Raw genomic sequence first — 18,111 nt, 5'->3', positions numbered from 1 at the left:
GCAGGCCACTGGGAACTCCATCTGCTTCCATTGAAATCAGCAGGAGTGGAGAGAGGAGTTCTGAGGAAGGAGAAGAAAGAGGAAAAAAGGAAACAATTTTGATCACATTTTTTGAACTGGGTAGATTGGAGCATTGCTTTCAGATGTTCTTGATATTGTGAGAAATAAATAAGATGGTTTTGTTAGAAGCAGGGATTTCCATGGTTACCTCATGTTGAGATACCTGGAGGTCATTTGAGGAGATTGAAGAGCCATTTTGTGGTCAGGAGTTGGTGGGTTGCAAGTTGTTCTGGTCACTGTTACTGACTGCTGCTTACTGCCTTGTTTGCTGTTCTTATTGTTCTGGTTGTTCTGGTCACTGTTACTACTGCTGACTTACTGTTTTGCTTACTGGTCTAGTAAGAAGGCGAATCGGAAAGTATGTAAGGCAGTGAGACCAATTTGGGCTCACTGCCAGGGGACCATGTGGCCAGGGGCAGGGAAACAACCTGATAGGTGGATGGGAACAACCAATGAACTGTACCAAAAGGCAAAGATTGCCTTTTGAGGGAGAGGGGAGCAGGGCCTGGCATGGCAGGTGCGAGGGAGTGGTTATGTAAATCAAGAGACCTTAAAAAGACTTGTCTGCTCCCAGTCAGGTGTGCTCGAACCAGGTCACGAGTTTGGTGCACCCAGCACTGTTAATAAAGTTCTTTGTTTCACTTTACTTGGCCGTCTCCGAAATTTTAATTAGAGATATTTCTCACAATATGCATATCCGTTTTATTAGTTGTATTAAGGAAAGTGGTAGTGAGGATGTCTGAAAGTTCTGTTAATTGTTTCGGAAGGAGTCTATGGAAAGAAGGTGGTTAAAGTTGTAAGTTTTGGTGGATGGATTCTTGGAGCAAGCACAGTTTCAAATTTAAGACCATCTCCTTGACATTTGTAAATACAGCAGGATTCTGACCTTTTTCTGTAGCTCTGTCATACTCAGGTTTTCAGGTGGACCATTAAGTGGTCTTATAGGATCTTCAAGGAAGATTTGCTTTTTTTTTGTTTCTTTTTTTCCTTCCATGTATATCTGAGAAAAGAGCATATTTTATCTGTCACTCACTTTGTGAGTGAAAGAACTATGTTGTTGTTACAAACTTCATCAAGTGATGGAGGGTAGTAAGCTGTTCAGAGCTGTTCATTGCAAGCATTTTAAAATGCTGTTTCTTCTTGAAAGAAGAATTGCAAGTCTTAGGAAACTGCATCACAGAAGGAGACAAAATGCCAAGTGTTGGTCCATAAAACCAGCTAGAACATAAAACTGTGTAACTGCTTTCCCCTTTATTTGCAGAACAAAACCTGAGCTGCATAGCTATGGAGCATATTTGATTTTCTGATGTCAGCCCTGGAGAAGGCAGGCATGAGCGTTGTGCAGAATTCCAGCCAGCACAAAAGCTGTACTGGATGTGCTACATCCAGTTTACATACTGCTTAATTAGTTTAATCCACAAATACATAATATGAGTATAATGATTTTTAAGATGTAATTTCCTTGGAGTTGAGTAATGCTGTCAGTATTGACTTTTGGGGAGTGTTTGATACTGCTTACTGTGGGCATGTGGACACTGAACTCCTTCTTTACAGGATGAAACCATGTCACCAATATAGTAGTTACATCTAAGTTTTACCTTAACTCTTTCAGCTAGCTACATTTCTCAAAACAGTATGTGTTTGCATGTAAACAGGTATAGCTGTCCTTATCTAGATGCAATTTAAATAAAAAGGCACCAAAATATTCCATGTCAATCTATATATACACACAAACACTGTAAAAAAACCCCTAAAGCCAACAAACAAGGCTTTTTAAGAACTACATTTTGCCTCTGAGGTAGTTGCATTTGTGATTTAGATACCCAGGTGAATGCTGATAAATACTTGATAAAATCTGTTCAGATATCCCATTGTGTAGGTGTAAATTTGTAGGTGTAAATTATTTTGGCATAATAAAAATCCTGGTATTTAAAACAATGTATTTTATTTAAAGAATTAAATATTATTTTGAAAAGCTATTTGGACAACAGTTTAGAGGATTGTCTTAATAGCTTTTTGGTGAGATTTATAGCATTGTGCTAAATTCACATGAGATTGCAGATACTGGATAGGGATTACTTCTGCCCACCTCTTAGTAAGTCACTGTAAGGAGGCTGCTTTGTGGCAGTGGAGAGGTTGCTGCTTTTTACATTCCTCTACTTCCGTTCTTCACAGGACTGATGCATATCTTAATCATCCTCTGAGCATGGCAGCCTGTGAATCTCTCTTTTAAAGCTTTGCTATTAGCATAGTACTTGGCAGCAGTAGAAACTTTGCTACTATTGTTCTTTTGTGGCTTTAGCAACACCCTTGCTCTTCTCTTTGAAAAGAGCACAGTAAACCTTGATCAAGTCTGAATTCCTTTATTGTGTCTTTTTACTGGCATGGAGACTGATGAAAGTCAAAACACTGGTATAGTAACAGGAATGAAGTGCAGTGTGCTGTTACACAAACCCTTGTTAGCAAAAGAAAAGCCATTTGGTTTCTTTCCATTTGAACTGTACAAATACAGTTTTAAAAACCAATCTGACTATAAATTTAGCAAAGCCTCAGTCTTTGTGAGGTAATAAAGAGTACTGTGACTTTTTCAGACGGGTTGGTTTGTATGGATTGAACTTTAAAATTGGTTTGGGTAGAAATGGGAAGATGCTGACATTTTAGTTTAGATATATGAAATAACATTTTGAGTTAGAACAGTATGTTAAAATGGACTATATAGATCAATACTTTATCTGAAAACATAAAGAATATAAAATGTGCGATTTTTGGGTTTTTTTAATGAAAAGTTGCATTGGACTGTAATGATGTTTAGCATGCTATTTGCTCTTTACAAAACCAGTGTAAAAATATTCAAGATTCAATACCATCAATGCCTGGAATAAGCTTTTGGGATAAAAGCTACCCGCTTAGAAAATGAGCTAATAAAGTAGATAAGTACATATATATCTTTCTAGATAAAACAAATCTGATCTCAGGTATCTAAAATTCACCCTGGCCAACCATTAGGACAACTCTGTGAGAGAAAGAAGTAGTAAGACAGTATCAGTCTGAGTTTGAGGTTCTTACAAGGGAAGAAAAGGCAGATAATCATTGCAGAGCTTGACGTGGTCTGCGGGGTGTTTGAATCCATTCTGCAGCGTGTCTCTGGATAAGTGATGGGTACCTGGATAACAGCTGGGCTTGGGAGACACTATAGCCCCCCACTTTGAAGAGAGGACACCATTTTGTAGACTGGTTCTTGGGATGTTTGTTACATGTCTGTGATACCTGTTTACCTGGTCTCCAAATTCTTCGGGAGACCAAGCTGCAGAATCAGTGAGGCAGTTTCCCTCCAGGTATCCTCATGAAGCAAGTGGCTTCCTGTACCAACTCAACTGAAACAGGCCTGGCTGAGGAGTCCCAAATTCTTGACAGTAGGTCTCACAGTGCTGCTCCAAGGGCTCCCTCATCTTCTCAGGGCACTTTTCCAAGGAGAGAGGATGCTGATTTTCTCTGACCTGAACTCCTTCTATTGTGCAGCCTGGATCCTGAGCAGGCGGTTCCTGAGTTAAATTAGTCTGCTCTTTGTCTCATGAAATGTAACAGAAGTCCTGCAGTGTAGGACTTTCTAGCCAACTGGACTTGTTTTTTCCTGCCTATTGCAATACTAAGTTCCTGATTTCTCCCTGTAGTGCAGCTAAAAACGTAGTCTTGACCTGAAGCAAATGTTCCCAACCTCACTGATGGTCAATATAGCAGATGTTTTGTTGCATCACTCACCCCCAGAGGCTGGAAGGCGTTTTGCTTCTCAGTGTGCTAAATGTTTTTGAAGACTTTGAAGTGTTTCTGTAAGTTTTGGATATGTTCTTATTTGGGGAGCTTCTATATAGGTCTTTGCATTTCTGGGGCAATGGTCTTTGAGTGTAATGGGGTTAAGCTTCACCTGATAACTGTTAATGAAGATGGTCTCTCTGAATAGTAATTACCACATTGAGAGCTGTAGAAAGAAATTGATATTAGGCTGTTTCACCTTGCAGCGTTACATCAGGCTGAAGCTCAGGGATTCGACCCTGTTAAGGGTTCACCTAACTAACTAAATAGATCCCATCTTCAGATAGTCATTTGGGTTTGCCAGTCTGGGACAGAAATGTTGCTCCAAACTCCAGATGTTTAAAGAGTGTGAAGCCTTCTGCTGTTTTTCTTAAGCAACTAAACTTTTCAGTTAATCTCTGTAACTCATTAGATATAACAGAAAAGATGAAGGACACTGGTATTCCCGCCAATGAATTTATCTGTTTTTCAGGAGATATGACAAAATAGCTGAGATGGAGAGAGATTCAGGAGCAGAAGCTTGGTTTTCATCAGTAAGTGACACTGCATTTGTATGTAGTGTTGTTTAGAAACATCACCAGCTGAGGACCCATCTTTGCACTAATCATTATATTTCTTTCAAGTTGAATGGTAGGCCAATTCATTTTTTTTCACTCTCATCTGCCAATATTCAGAGTAGCATCTGAGAGCACAAAACAATTACTCAAAAGAAAAAACAAACATACCTTAGAATAGCTGGAACTATGTGAGGTGTGATGCCCATATGCATATTTTGCAATTTATCCATCCCTTCTTTTTCCATCTAGCACATGGAGATTCCTATAGTTGAAAGAAACGCGATTTGTGAGGAGTAAGTACTTATGCTCTTGGTGTGAATCCTGTGCAGGTTGGAGTGAATGTAGTGCTTACTGGGCTTGGAAACAGCAATTGATTTGGAGGCAACAGCGTGACAGAAGCTTGGTGGTAAAGAGAAGATAAGGCAGTGGCAGAAGGCTCATCTTAAGAGCACAGACATGCATCCTTTCTTATCAAGGATCCTGGAGAAAGAATTATGTAAATATGAAGCTGACTGAAAAGACTTGGCAGAAAGTTTGCCCTTTTTGATGACTGCTTCCATCATAGCACAGAATGAGTGGTATCAACAAATAGGGATGAACTGTAGAATAACCCCATGCTCAAATCAAGGACAGCTTTAAAACAACTAGATATGTTGGACTTTGTTCAGCTGAATTTTGAATATGTCCAAAGATGCCATTTCCACAGCCTATCTGGGTACCCTGCACTGGTCTTACCACCCTTGTGAAGAAAATGTTCTCCTTTATGCACAGTTTGATTTTTCACTTGCTGCAGGGTGTGACTGTTGCTTCTTATCCTCTCCCTGTGCATCTCCCAGGCATCTGATTCAGTCTTCCCTGTAATCACTCATTACATCCTTGAAGGCAGGAAGTAACACTCCTCGCCACTTTTATATCTTGAGATTAAGCAAACCCGTCTTCTTTAGCCTCTACTTGTGCATCCTTTTCTCTAGCCTCCTAAACCATTGTAGTGACCCTTCTCTGGACCTACTTGAGTGTGTCTTGTACTATGGAGACCAAAACTTCATACTCCAGCTATTGTCTCACAAGTACTAAACAGAGGCTTATAATCACTTCCCTCTGCCTGCCAGCTGCGTTTGTGCTGATGCCGCCTAATACGTTTCACTTCCATTGGTGCAGGGGCGTATTACTGATTCATGTTCAACTGGACAGACACATTTAATCCCGAAGTTCAAAGAACTTAGGTCACAGATCCACCAGTAGACTATTGCAACGACATAATCACAGAAAAGGTTGAAATAAGGGCTGGAAAAAGAAGATTTTGATTGCTGCAAAACAGTGTGTGGAGTGTGGCAAAAGGCTTCTAGTGTCTACAGTCACCCATGAGATGTGTTCTTACTGAGTGAGGTTGTTTCTACAGTTGAAAAGAGAACTGGAAACTGCTGTGTCCCAAATGTTGAAATATTGTGCTAGCAAACAATAAATTTTAATCGTCCTTGTTAGACTTTTGCTCAAACACTGGAAATACGTAAGAACGAGAGGACTCCTTGTGTGCAGTTCCTTAAGTTTGCTGCTGTTAACTGCGTTTGTTTTATTTGAGCAAAAACTTGAGGATGGAAAAAGAGGTACTGTGCCAGCTCCAAACACAGATGGTGACGCTTTAATACCAATGAATTTAAAAGTGAAAGAACTCTTAACCGGTGAAGCAATACAGTGTATTTCATGAAGAAGAAGAAAAGTCTAAAACCAAAAAGGCAGCTGTAGGTAGCTTGTTCTTATCCAACTCTGTCAGTCTTGTAGCTGCTCAGCTGATTCAGTCAATTCTTCTTTCTGCTTTTGTTTTTTCTTTTTTTAACAACTTAGCAGGTTCTTTCATTTGTCTCTTGCCTTTCCTTGTTCCCCTCCCTCTTTTGCCTACTGAATTGTCTTTCAGTAAGTTATATTCCTTTATGACTTGAAGAAAACACCACTTCACTACTTCACATCTACCTGTTATTTGTGCACTGGTTTGTATTATCTTTAATGACAGAGTACCAGTTTGAACCTCAAAGTGCAATTTTTTTTCTGGGAAGGTACACAATAAAATCCATGTTATTGAAGTGAGAAGAGAGGAAAAAATTATAGTAGAACATCTGTGTCATTTACACATCCTATCTGAAAAGAAGTACCTTGGAATCCAGTGTAGAGATAAAAAGAATGGTTTGGAATGTACAACTCAACTGAGTTGTCCTACTGCAACAACAGCTATAGCTTTTGGGAATGAGTTTGGAAGGAGTCCTAGGAGTTAAGTCCTACCTTCTGCTTAAAGGAAACTTGCCTAATTTAGAGAAGGAGATGGAGATAGGTAATGTGAAGTGGACTCATAACAAAATTAAATAAATTTAAAGCAGAACAGGTTACTAGATGTTTTAATCCAAAACTGCAATTACTTAGGATAGTATTGAAGAAAAAAAATAGAATTTTCATAGAACATTCTGTAGTCCCTATATTGCAAGGAGCTTATTTGGAGGCAAAATTTCTCCCACAATATTTTAGGAAGGTATTCCCCACAGGTGACTGTAAATGGCTTTTTGCTGTTCTTATTTAGCAAATCAAGTGTTGATCAAATTTGTTTTGAGTGTTGTGAGTTGGTTTGGGTTAGGGCTTTTTGTTTGTTTTATAACTACTGAATTATACATTGTGTGAATTACCTTAAAAAAGAAGTATTATATTGAGACTACTCACTCTTGATTTAAGTTTAAAGAAAGACTTCAGCTGGTTTTAAAGTACCAACTACCATGATTTACCCTAAGATCTTATTGAATTTTCTTTTTACTTTATTTTTAATTCTGTGACTTCATATTCTTGCAAAAATAACCAAGGTTAAGTTAGCTTAAAAAGTCTCAGTAAAGGTATTTTTGTCTCAACTCTCTTGTTCTGTGAATAATGTACTGCATGCTAAGTAATCTCTTGTGGTGTAAGATGGGTAATGGTTCACGCCCTAATAAAATTGTAAAGCGTGTCATATTTGTGTCTCATACCTTATTTACTTTGCACTTCACTGCTATAAAACAGTTAGCAGATGGAAGTGAAACACAGAACCCTGTGCAGTGATGGGAAACAGAGAAATAATCTGGTGCTATGTTTTCTTTGATTAAATTGTAGTTGGCACATGGATGCAGGACTATTTGGCTAACTTAACTGTTCCTTTTAAGAAGAGAGTGAGGTGACAACAGTCTTCTATGGGTCTGGATTTTTTTGATAAAGTTTTGATTTTTTTGTTATTTTTATATCAACTTTTTTTCTGGACAGTAAACCCAAACACTTAAATATGAACTTGGGGCCACATCCCCTTCCCTGTCTGGTTGTGATTAGAGCTGAAGATAATTCTTAAAAATTTAAAAATAAACACACATGTATTGTTCTTGCAGGAATTCTGCAAATATATAATTTCATTATTTGTATTATTTGCTAATGTAATACTGCAAAGCTTATATTAACTTCATTATGAAGTCTATTTGTCTTAATAAAACTATAGTAAAAAGCCTATGTTAGTGTGGTCTTTCTCTGGGCAATTTAGATGATGTTCACAATAAATGGGAGTAAGCATTAATGTGCAGATAAACATTTGTGAAATTTTGAAACAGAGGTTTAATGCAAACTGTATTGTTATAAATTTTTTTATACTGTTTACATTAAGAGAAAATTACTTTGAGTTAAAGCTTAAAAATTTAAATAGCATTTATTTGCACATATGTTGGTAACTAGTGCTGTTTTGAGAGATTTCACGAGTAGCATTACTTCATTTTCTGGAATCTGTAGCGATAGCGAATCAGTGTTTCTAATGTCTTTAAACAAACAGCTTTTATACCAAACAAACCAAATCGACCAGGAAAGGTTGAAATGCTTCTTCCAGTTTTTGAATACTCATGAGTCAGTGTTCTGATAAAGCTAGATCAGAAGTCCTCCTCTGTAGAAGTAAGCTGATTAAAAAAAAAGAAAAAAAATTTGCATACACACATATTTGTAAAGTAAGGTATTCAGGATACTGTTCATCACTTACTGAATGCTGATGCAACTTCCTGAAGAGAAGTCATTTTGTTGCTATTTTCTGTTCTCTGCTAAAATTTATTTGGTGGGGTTTTTTCAGGTAAACACCTGAGATATTTTTTTACTCACTAAGCTTACATTATTTTTTGCTGATGTTGAGTTCTTCTCAGTCTTGAAAGTAAATATTTTCAAATTTTAAATTTGAGGTTTTTAAAAAAAGTCACTGTACTAGTAGATTGTCCATTTGTGATGATCAAGACATGGTTAAAACACAGAAGCAGGTCCCTTAAGCCTCTCTGTAGCTGGGTGAAAAACAAAATACTAATTCTTTATGTCTGGAAAATGAAATTCACTGCAATTGCTGTTATTTAGATCTGTGGGGAAGCAGCCTGGTTGAAGATAAGGTAGAACTTGCTGCAATGTGTGCTGTGAGATCTTCATTTCGTAGGGTGCATCAGCCACAGAGACTGTGTTTTACATCAGCAAGAGAGTTGATGAGTACGGGTTGGGAGATGCTGACTCTGGTGTCTGCTTGACATTCAGTGGAAACTCATGGCACCTGCATTTTGCTGGAACACTGTGGTAGTTGTGGCAATCAACACTCAGTACTGTGCTTTGAGCCATCTAGTCAAAAAAAGAGAGGGAACAAACTCGAAGAAAGTGGCTGAAAGTAATTCAGAAGGAGCGAAGTGTAACTGAGAACAGCCTGTGCTGAAGGATTTAAACCAAAGATACAGTACATGTTGGTGTGCTTGCAAAGTCCCTAAGTGTAAAACCTGAGGTGGAACATGGCAATTCAGTAAAACTGGGTGGTTTGCCCAGTGCTTTTTTTCCAAGCATAGTTGTGTAAGCCTCTTCATTCAGTCTCACAAAGGATGACTCGTTACACAAGAGACATGGTGAATTACATATGGATGTACTCATACAATCATCATGTTTTCCATCCCCTATTTATTTGCTTACCGCCCAAAATGATTATTAGGATATTCTCAGCTGCAGAAGTCTTCCAGAAATCATTTGAGAAATAATCAGTCCTGTGAATAATGTAGCAAAGAAGAACAATGACCTCCCTTTCTCTGGGACAGCATGCCAAGAACACGATGAAGTACTTCAGTGTCTGAAAACATATGTCGTAGTGCTAAATGAGGACATGCACAAGCCACCTGAAGTCCTTCAGGAATATTATTTTAAGACAAACAAGTTGATTCATTTCTGCGAGAAGTTTAGAGTGTTCTGGAGATAATTCAAAGAAATTTGTAGATTTCGTGTCCTTTTACAGTCACAGTCAGTTGCTGTTTTCAAGGGCTACCAGCTTTTAAGGGCTGGAGACCCTCTGGTTGGAATGTGGCCTACAGAGTACTCTGTATTTATTAACTTGGTGGAAGAGTTAAAAAGTAAGTAATAAAATATGACCATGATACATATTTAGTCACGATTAAGAGGAGTATTTGGGAAATTCTGGTATGCCAGCATTAAATTAGAAGTTTTATATTGATGACAGCTCCTAGAAAGTTTAATTCTGGAAGACAAGATTTCACCTGTTTATTCAAACAGTTCTAAAATTTGCTTTAATATTTGGAAGGGCAATCAGAGAATATTGTAGACACTGGCTAGAGAGGGTTGTTACTTTTTTGTGCATACTGATTTAACATTTAAAAGAGGGAAAACTGAATGGTAGAGTGTACAAAGAAGGAAACAATGGTTTGAAGTGCCAGAACATTTAAAAACAAAGCTCTGAAGGACAGAAAAGAAAGAAATTATCAGTTCACATTGAGACGCGTAAGCTACCAGTTATATTTATCAAATCCCTCAGGATGTATTATGGAAACATGAAACGATAAATAATCTAGGACTCATAAATCATGACTGAGGTCATATTTAGGCATCTGCATTTAGGTGCTTAGAACTGAAAATCTTGATTGTTATATTAGAGTGCTTTAGTTATATTTGTCCCCTATAATTGATTAGGTTTTATTTGTTTTAAGGCATGTAAAAGAATTTCAAAAGAGTAGTCATCAGAACTGATATTTAAGCATGGTTTCCACTTTGTGATAGAAGACTAAGGCTTTTTAGGAGAGAGAGTAAAATAGCATATGGCATTTGTTTGAATATAAATTGTCTGTATAGGAACACTGTTAAAACATGGATTTAATGGCACCATACACATCTAGTGATAAAGAATACACTGCTTTTGAGATAACTAACTCAATGCTACAGTTGATGAGACTGAAGCCAAGTCTGGTTAGATGTTTAAGCTCACATGGCAAGTGCTAGTTGAATAAGTAAGTAGAGTCCGGCTTTATTTGTTCCGGGTGTATGCCTCTATTCCAGAATTTGCTAAACCTCAGTGTAGTTGTCACCAGTCTATGGCTCCATGAAAACCACTGCTGTACCTTTAGACGTGTGACATGTGACAGACTCTGCCACCCTCAACGTCTTCAGATGCACTGGAAAGCCTATGACAGGCAGGGAAAAGTGGCTGACCTCCCCTGTTTATGTCCCCCAGCTGTTGTTAAAGTGGCAGGTGGAACGGGGGTCAGTAAGGGCCAGGAAGGAAGGCCAGTTGCAGCTCTTCCTCGATGGCACAGTGCTGCAGGGGGCAGGCAGCAGGAGGCTGCCACTACCATGTGGCAGTGTGTTTAGGGGTGTGCTTCAGGGACTGCTGAGATCCCCCAGATGGGCTTATCCTGGGATTGTTCTAGTGGGGACATGCTCATACCTGTAACCATGGGGTTATCTGGAAAGTGATGTTCCTGCAACAGAAAAGGGAGAGGCTTACAAGCGACAAGAGCAGATGAGTTCATGTCTGTGGGAGATGAGCATGTACTCTTAGAAATAAGCTTGGGAATTCTGCTTTCAGTCTGCTGTAAGTTAGAGCTCGTTGGGTCCAGAGCCTTATTCTGGAGAAGCCAGCCAAACAGCATCTCTTACTGGCCTACTTTCCATCTCTCCAAAGAACTAGGGATTAGTTGACGTTCTTCTCTTCTTTATTAATAGTTTGAGGGCTGGATGACTTTTGAAGTAAGCTAAACAAAAGTTGAGATAAAATTATTTCTGTGGCACTTGCTTTTAAAGATTGCTATTGAAACTTCCCAAGAATTACAAAAGCATTTTGAATTAATAACAACATCTGGAAATTGTACTAACAAGGAGACATAAGGGGCATCATCTGTCCTGCTAAATTGCTCTCACTTGGTTTGTAAAATATCCAACTCCCTTAGTACAGTTTCCCAATTGGCTTTGTGGAATACAAGAGCTTTCTACATTCCTCTCAAGTATCCGGCATTGCTACTGGGAGAGATGGGTCTATATTCCTAAGACTGTGGACAAGCAAAACAATTTATCTGGATTTTCTTCAGCCCTTTACTGACTTGAAAAATCTCATCTGTGAACATAAGGGTGCCAAGATTCTTTCTTATTCATGGTCCATTCAAGTGAAAAATGGACCTCAGCAAAAGCCTCCAGCCAGTGAAGCTCTGACTGTGTTCTTGCATTAAACTGAACAAAGTTTAAAGCCGTGTGTATTTGGCGGTTCCTGTATTCTTGGAAGAGCATCCACTTATTTACTCAGTTGGTCACAAAATGTACTTTCCTCTTTACTTGTTTTCTTTACTTGTTTTCTTTTACTGTGGAGATAATTAACTGTTATATGAAAAAATAAGGCCTCTATGGTTGGAACAGTGCATTGATAATTCTGACCTTTGCTCTTTTGACACCTTGTTCATCCATAAATTTTTATGTTACAAAAATATGCAGTTTTGGATTATGAATTTAAAAAATTACTTTTACCAGTAAATCTATCTTGAAAAATAATTATATTCCTGAAGCAATGCTTACATTGAATTACACAGACTGCAGCATTAGTTTAAAATGGAAAAAAGGTCATACTGCTGAATTGTGTCTTGATGTCTATAAATGTGGTTTGTCCAGTTAACTTTTTGTTTAACTGTTGAGGTGGAAGTCCTTCTCTTCCACTCAGTCTACTCTCACTACTCAAAACCAGATTTTTGACAAACCTTTAGTATCGGTTGCTGGTAATTTCTGCTACAGTATGTTTATCTTGAATGATCTGCTTTACTAGTAACAGAAATACTTCTTCCCTTCAGTCTAATTGTGCACATCATCATGCACTACATCACATGTAGTATGAACTGTGTTATTTTTGATGTGATACAATGTTGCAAGTGTTGGTATTCAGTGCTGCTATTTTCTTAGTTAACAAAAAATTATTTATTTCAATTAATTATTAAGAAACAACCAAAACCAAGCTGCAGCTTCTGTAATGTAGAAGTTGGCAAAAGTGATCTGCAGTTCTTTTGAGATCTGCCCTGAATTCTTGAAAGTTGGAGGTAGAATTCCTATGTCCCAATATGTTTGCAAATTAATTATCATAGCAGTGAAGGATCGAAGGCGGCCATTTGTATTGAATTAAGTCTTGTGAACATTTATACAACTGCTCATTAGATACTCATCAAACTTCACATTAGACTGAGTTAAATTTGTTTGCCTCAACTCATCTCCACTACTGGAAGATTGGTTGATACAGGGATGTTTCTTAATGTCTTGTGTAAATATATCCATGCTTTATTTATCCCCATTAGTTGTAGTATCAATATTGAACCTTAATGTAAATATTTTTCATGTATTCATAGAGACCTTTTTTTTTCCAGCTGGGACAGGGAACTTGTATAAGCCAGGCATTTCTATTTTGCTTTAGTAACTTTATAATCACTATAGTAACCTCTCTGTGCATGTGTCACAATTTTGAGTTAAACTTCCAAGAATGGGAGCGATTGGAGCTGTGTGAAGTGCTCGAGGAGGGAGAGGCTTTGTATTGAGGCATTTCTATGGCCTTGTTTTTACTGGAACTATATCACCTGGTACGAATTGTACCTGCTTTTTTACGATGAGGAGGCCTAGACATTATTTCCTTCTTCTGTCGTTTCCAGGTTTTAACTCCTCATTTACAGCAGATGCTCTTATCCTAGCCTCAAAATCCATAATTTTGCAGTTTATACTGTTAAATTTCATCCCACTTACGTTAGTCCAATGCTCAAAGCAATCCAGCTGTGCCTTCTGCTCTTTCTCCATGTTAATGATGTTCCACAAGCTTCTGACAGCCCCCATTCTGGAACCATTTGTTACCAGAATTTGTACTATAAATATGTACATGCACACAGATGACCACATATAATATATGTGGTATTATATACCAATATATTGGTATATAATAATTCTTATTATATACCAGTACTTCTCTATTGCATATTACCTGCCATCTACATTTGGATGTTTCTTAGATATCTTGCAATTCTTCTAATCTTAGCCTTTTCTCACTCAAATATGGTTATGGCATAGTTAATGCTATGCTAAATCCATATGCATTATAATTAATTTGTTAACTGGTTACATATCAGTTTGTCATTATATTATTTGATGAATGTACTTTGCATTTTATCTCCCTTTTCTGTGTGATGTATTTTTTTTCTTGGATATTTGTCCTGAAGCTTTTCATACTCCTGACATCAGCTAATAAGATAGCTAATTTCACCATTTCAACAAATATTTGTTTTCTCTTTTCCTAGACTAGCCTAGTCCCTGTTATCACTTCCTTTTTATCCTTCATTTTTCAGAGTACTAAAACACAGAGCTGCTTTGTCACACTGACATTTAGCATCTCTTGGATGGAACAGGTCCTTCAGTAATGAGCCTGATCCCTAGTCCATCATCTTTCTGCTACTTCTGTAATGTCCAGTTTCATTCCTTACACTGTTATTTCATTCTGTTGCCCAAGATTCTTATATTAGTGCACAAATATGTTAATTGTGCCAAACTAACCATGCATAGTTTCTTAGCTGAATTAATTCCCCCACATCATCAGTCTGTCAACATCACTCACTGTTTTTCTTCTCTGCTCCCCATCCTCCTATATTCTGTTAACTTTTGAGTTTCACTGTGATACTTCCCAGTCACCACCTACCCATTTTATCATCTTTGTTGTACTTGGCAAGAGGCATGAAGCTTTGAAATGTTTTTTTTGTTGTTGGGTTTTCTTTTTTGTTGTTTTTGTGTGTATGTGTGCGTTTGGCTTTTGTTTTGTTTTAATATTGCTTTCAGCAGATATTGTTTTTATCAAGTCCTGTGTTGGGATTTAAAGTAGATGACAGAGTTTGGGACAAACGTACCTGTTTCACAGGTGCTGCTTGATAAGTATTGATGGCAGAGGTTATTTCCCAGACAGTACGGAATTCCTGGCATTTGTGCAAGAAAGGTTATCAGTATTTTTAAATCCCTTAAGGGTGGTTGAGGTCATGCTTCTCTTTTCCACATCCAGGAATTAAAAAATTATCCAATGCTTTGTCAGCATAATGTAGCCCTCACAAGTTAGACTTTGATGCCCACACAAGACATCTGGCTATGCGTGGATGTAGAGTTTGGAGCAGAGTATGACTGTGATGGAGCAGGAAGAAGAGAAGAGAGCAGGACAAGATGCTTACAGTAAAGTCTCTTCTGCCAGTAATTGCCATCTTCTGCCTGTGAATCTCAGAATATGCTTTAGAAGAACAGTTGAAATATGATGGTGTGATTGAAATCTATCTCCTCTCTATTTCTTAGGACCTGTCTGCCACATTGCAACACAAAATGACTTGAAACAGCAGGGGGACTTTAAAAATCCAAAAGGCTGGTGGGGTTGAGATTAGATTAAATTTAGTCTGTTGTGCTGAAGTCTCCCTCTGTGAGCAAGCAGCAGGAAGGTGATGAGGATTTAGGCCTCAGGAAAAGTAATTTAATTGCTGATTACCACCAATCACTTTCTTAAATTCCTTTCCTCAGCTTCTGAAATAGTTGTATTTATCAGCTAGCTATCCAGGGAGATTTCTGTGTAGAAATTGGCTGGAACTCTCAAACCCTGGATGATCTGAGTGGTTCCATGGGTATTGTAAATATCACAGATGAGATGCTGGACTCAGTAATGCCAATGTAAGTTTTGTTAATGACTTACTAAGGTCAGGATTTTACTTATATTTACATATGTGTTGGACTTTCTTTTGGTCATACTCTGAGGGTGGGAAAGAGTTTGATTGTTTATCTAAAATGGTGCTGAATGGATCTCAAACTGATCCAGTGCTGCATCTGGATTCACTTTCACAAGGAACAGTATGGAACAAAACTCTTGAATTTTTTTTTAATTGAAATCAGAAGTCTTGAAAGCTCTCTTATTTTACTGTTTCATATGAGGGAAGGCTGGCAACTGCATGTTTTCTCAATTGAAGCAAGTTATCAGATTTTGAATATGCTACAATATATCAGGACTGCTCTAGGTAATAATGCAGTCATTATCAAAGGTATGCTGCAAGGCATCATGGTTGACATTTTCAAATCACCGTGTAAATCTGCCTGACACAGCTTTAAAAGAAATAAAACAAGACTGAAAGCTCCAGTGTTTAGTCTAAAAACACACATGGCCATGGTTGCTGTTTTAGCCTATGTGGGCTAACTGAAAGCCTTTTGTCGGCCCTCCGGCCTACTGAGTGGTGTCAGCTTGATTTGTGTGTTAATTTGCTGACTTTTCGGTTTGATGCGTTCCATTAAAATTCACATAAAGAGCCTGTGTGCTTTTGCTTTATTTAGCAGCTTTCCCAAATCTAAATGCTCTTCCAAAGACTGCCCTTGGTATCACTGAAAATAATAGAAGGAGCTTTCAGCATTTATTCACTGTTGGAATAATTTATTCGCCATTTATATGACACTGAAGATAGAGGGAGATGGGGAGCCTTGTAAAGTGATGATATAACCAAACGCAGAGAAAAAATCCAGAGGCAGTTTTAAGAGAATTTTCCTTTATGGAACAGTCCTGAGTAAAATGATTGGTGGTGTCAGCCATGAACCACTTAGCATCAGCTCACCCTAGTGTCTTCCTGGCACCAAAGACTGTCCTGTTAAAGGATCCTCCTCACTCTATTTATATATCCCTGCTCTTTAGGTCTGGTTTGCTTGAGGAATATAACTTGTTATTGGCAGAGGTTGCCGGGAACCAGCCCTGAACTGGATCACAATGCAGACTTGCAACTACGATGGTGTTTTGACATAACTTTTCGTTGCCTGTTGATGGCATGTGTGATCACCTGTGATGATTTTCTTGGGGCAGATGATCTGCCATGGGCCTACCTTCCTTCCTGAAAGACATTCTTTCTGAAATATGAATTGGTTGAGCACTTCAGCTTGCACTTTAATGTTGGATGGAACAATGGCTAATTTTGTAGTGTTTGTATGGCCCAAATGGTGCCCCTCATGCTTTTCTAATAAGGAGACATCTACAGGCCCATGTGTGGGCACTGGGCTGTCTATTTTCAACTAGCCAGTGAAATTATGCCATGCTAATTACGTCTCAGAAACTGAAGAGTCACACCTTGGAAGTGTCCCTTCCAAGAACAGCTCTGGAAAACAGTTCCTCGCATCATTAACATTATATCTATTTTTTGAGTCAAGACTAATCAAAAATGCATCCTCAGGAAGTGGTGAGAGGGTGTGAGTTTGGTGTAAGGTAAAAGGCTCACAAATTGCCACTGAACTTCTGGTAAAAACAGAAAGATGTTTTAGAAGCAGTTGTCAAGTATTATTTCCCTAGCTTGCTTAAGTTAATGTCCCTCTATGTCTGAAAACAAAAAATTATATTGCCCATTATGTCAGCATCTGTTGTGCATTGTTAAAAAGCTGACATACTACAAACCTTAAGCCACAATTCATGGATTAAGTCTTTGTCTGACCTGTTGCTGCAGCTGAAGCTCCCAGTGACTGCAGTGAAGCTAGGATCAGGCCCATAGCAGAGAGAGCCTCTACAGTTCTCTATAACCCTTTCACTATAATTTAAAAAAATTAGGTTTGTATTTGCCACCACTGAATGCTGTTTCCTTTTTTCCTTTCCACAGGCAGAGTCACCCCAGAACAGCTCAGTTCATACATTAAGCTTTTCAGAAATAATCTTAAAGCTTTGGAGAACCATTGTGGTCTTCTGCAGCTTGTACTGGCCACAGTCCAGACTTTGAAACACCCTCAGACTTCCAAATGGGACAACTTCCTTGCCTTTGAGAGATTACTTCTGCAAGTATGCATTACATTTAATTTTTGAATTTCCATTGCATTCTGTAGCTTGTATTTTTTTAAGAAGCGTATTGGATGTCTTGTTAAAGAGCTGTTCCTTATTGCCAAACTGGTAAAAAGAATGGGAACTTACATACGTAATATTTTATAGCTTTTTCTAAGGACTTTTATAAACAAAAGGGTAGGCATTAAAGGTGAGGTATACTGAATTGGGTGACAATTATACATCTATATAAAGTTGCAATATGATATAATTTTTAGCATTGAGTCGGATTATTGTTATTATTATTATCACTACCAGCCAGAAGACGCTTCTTGAGGTAACATGCTGAATCAGATACAGAGAGGAGATTGTTATGATGTCAGTGTAAAACTTGTGTAGTTTGCTGAGTAGATGAAATCATAGTTGGAAATTCCATGCACACAAGAGAGTGAAGTTTCTCTTGTTCTCAACTGTCATCTACCCTCAGCTTTACCACCACCACATTTTTTACAACATCCTGTTGGTAACCACAGTATTATTTACATACCATTTTGTATCACAGGAAATTAAGAGTTAGTGGTATATTGAACT

General features: G+C 38.0%; 1 protein-coding gene across 1 annotated transcript in view; it reads left to right on the top strand.

The window, feature by feature from the left end:
- Window positions 1–18,111, top strand: part of SCFD2 (sec1 family domain containing 2) — a 190,987-nt gene that overhangs the window by 35,900 nt on the left and 136,976 nt on the right. Inside the window, exon 4 of the mRNA XM_027735944.2 lies at window positions 17,366–17,541. Within this exon, the coding sequence (XP_027591745.2) occupies window positions 17,366–17,541 (176 nt within the window). The remainder of the gene's footprint in view (window positions 1–17,365; window positions 17,542–18,111) is intronic.

The sequence above is a fragment of the Pipra filicauda genome, unplaced genomic scaffold (assembly GCF_003945595.2).
Source record: "Pipra filicauda isolate LSUMZ 115617 unplaced genomic scaffold, ASM394559v2 scaffold116_size3395265_pilon, whole genome shotgun sequence".
Lineage (NCBI taxonomy): Eukaryota > Metazoa > Chordata > Aves > Passeriformes > Pipridae > Pipra > Pipra filicauda.
The sequence above is the reverse complement of the archived record's forward strand: the minus strand, read 5'-3'. Positions and strand labels throughout refer to the sequence as shown.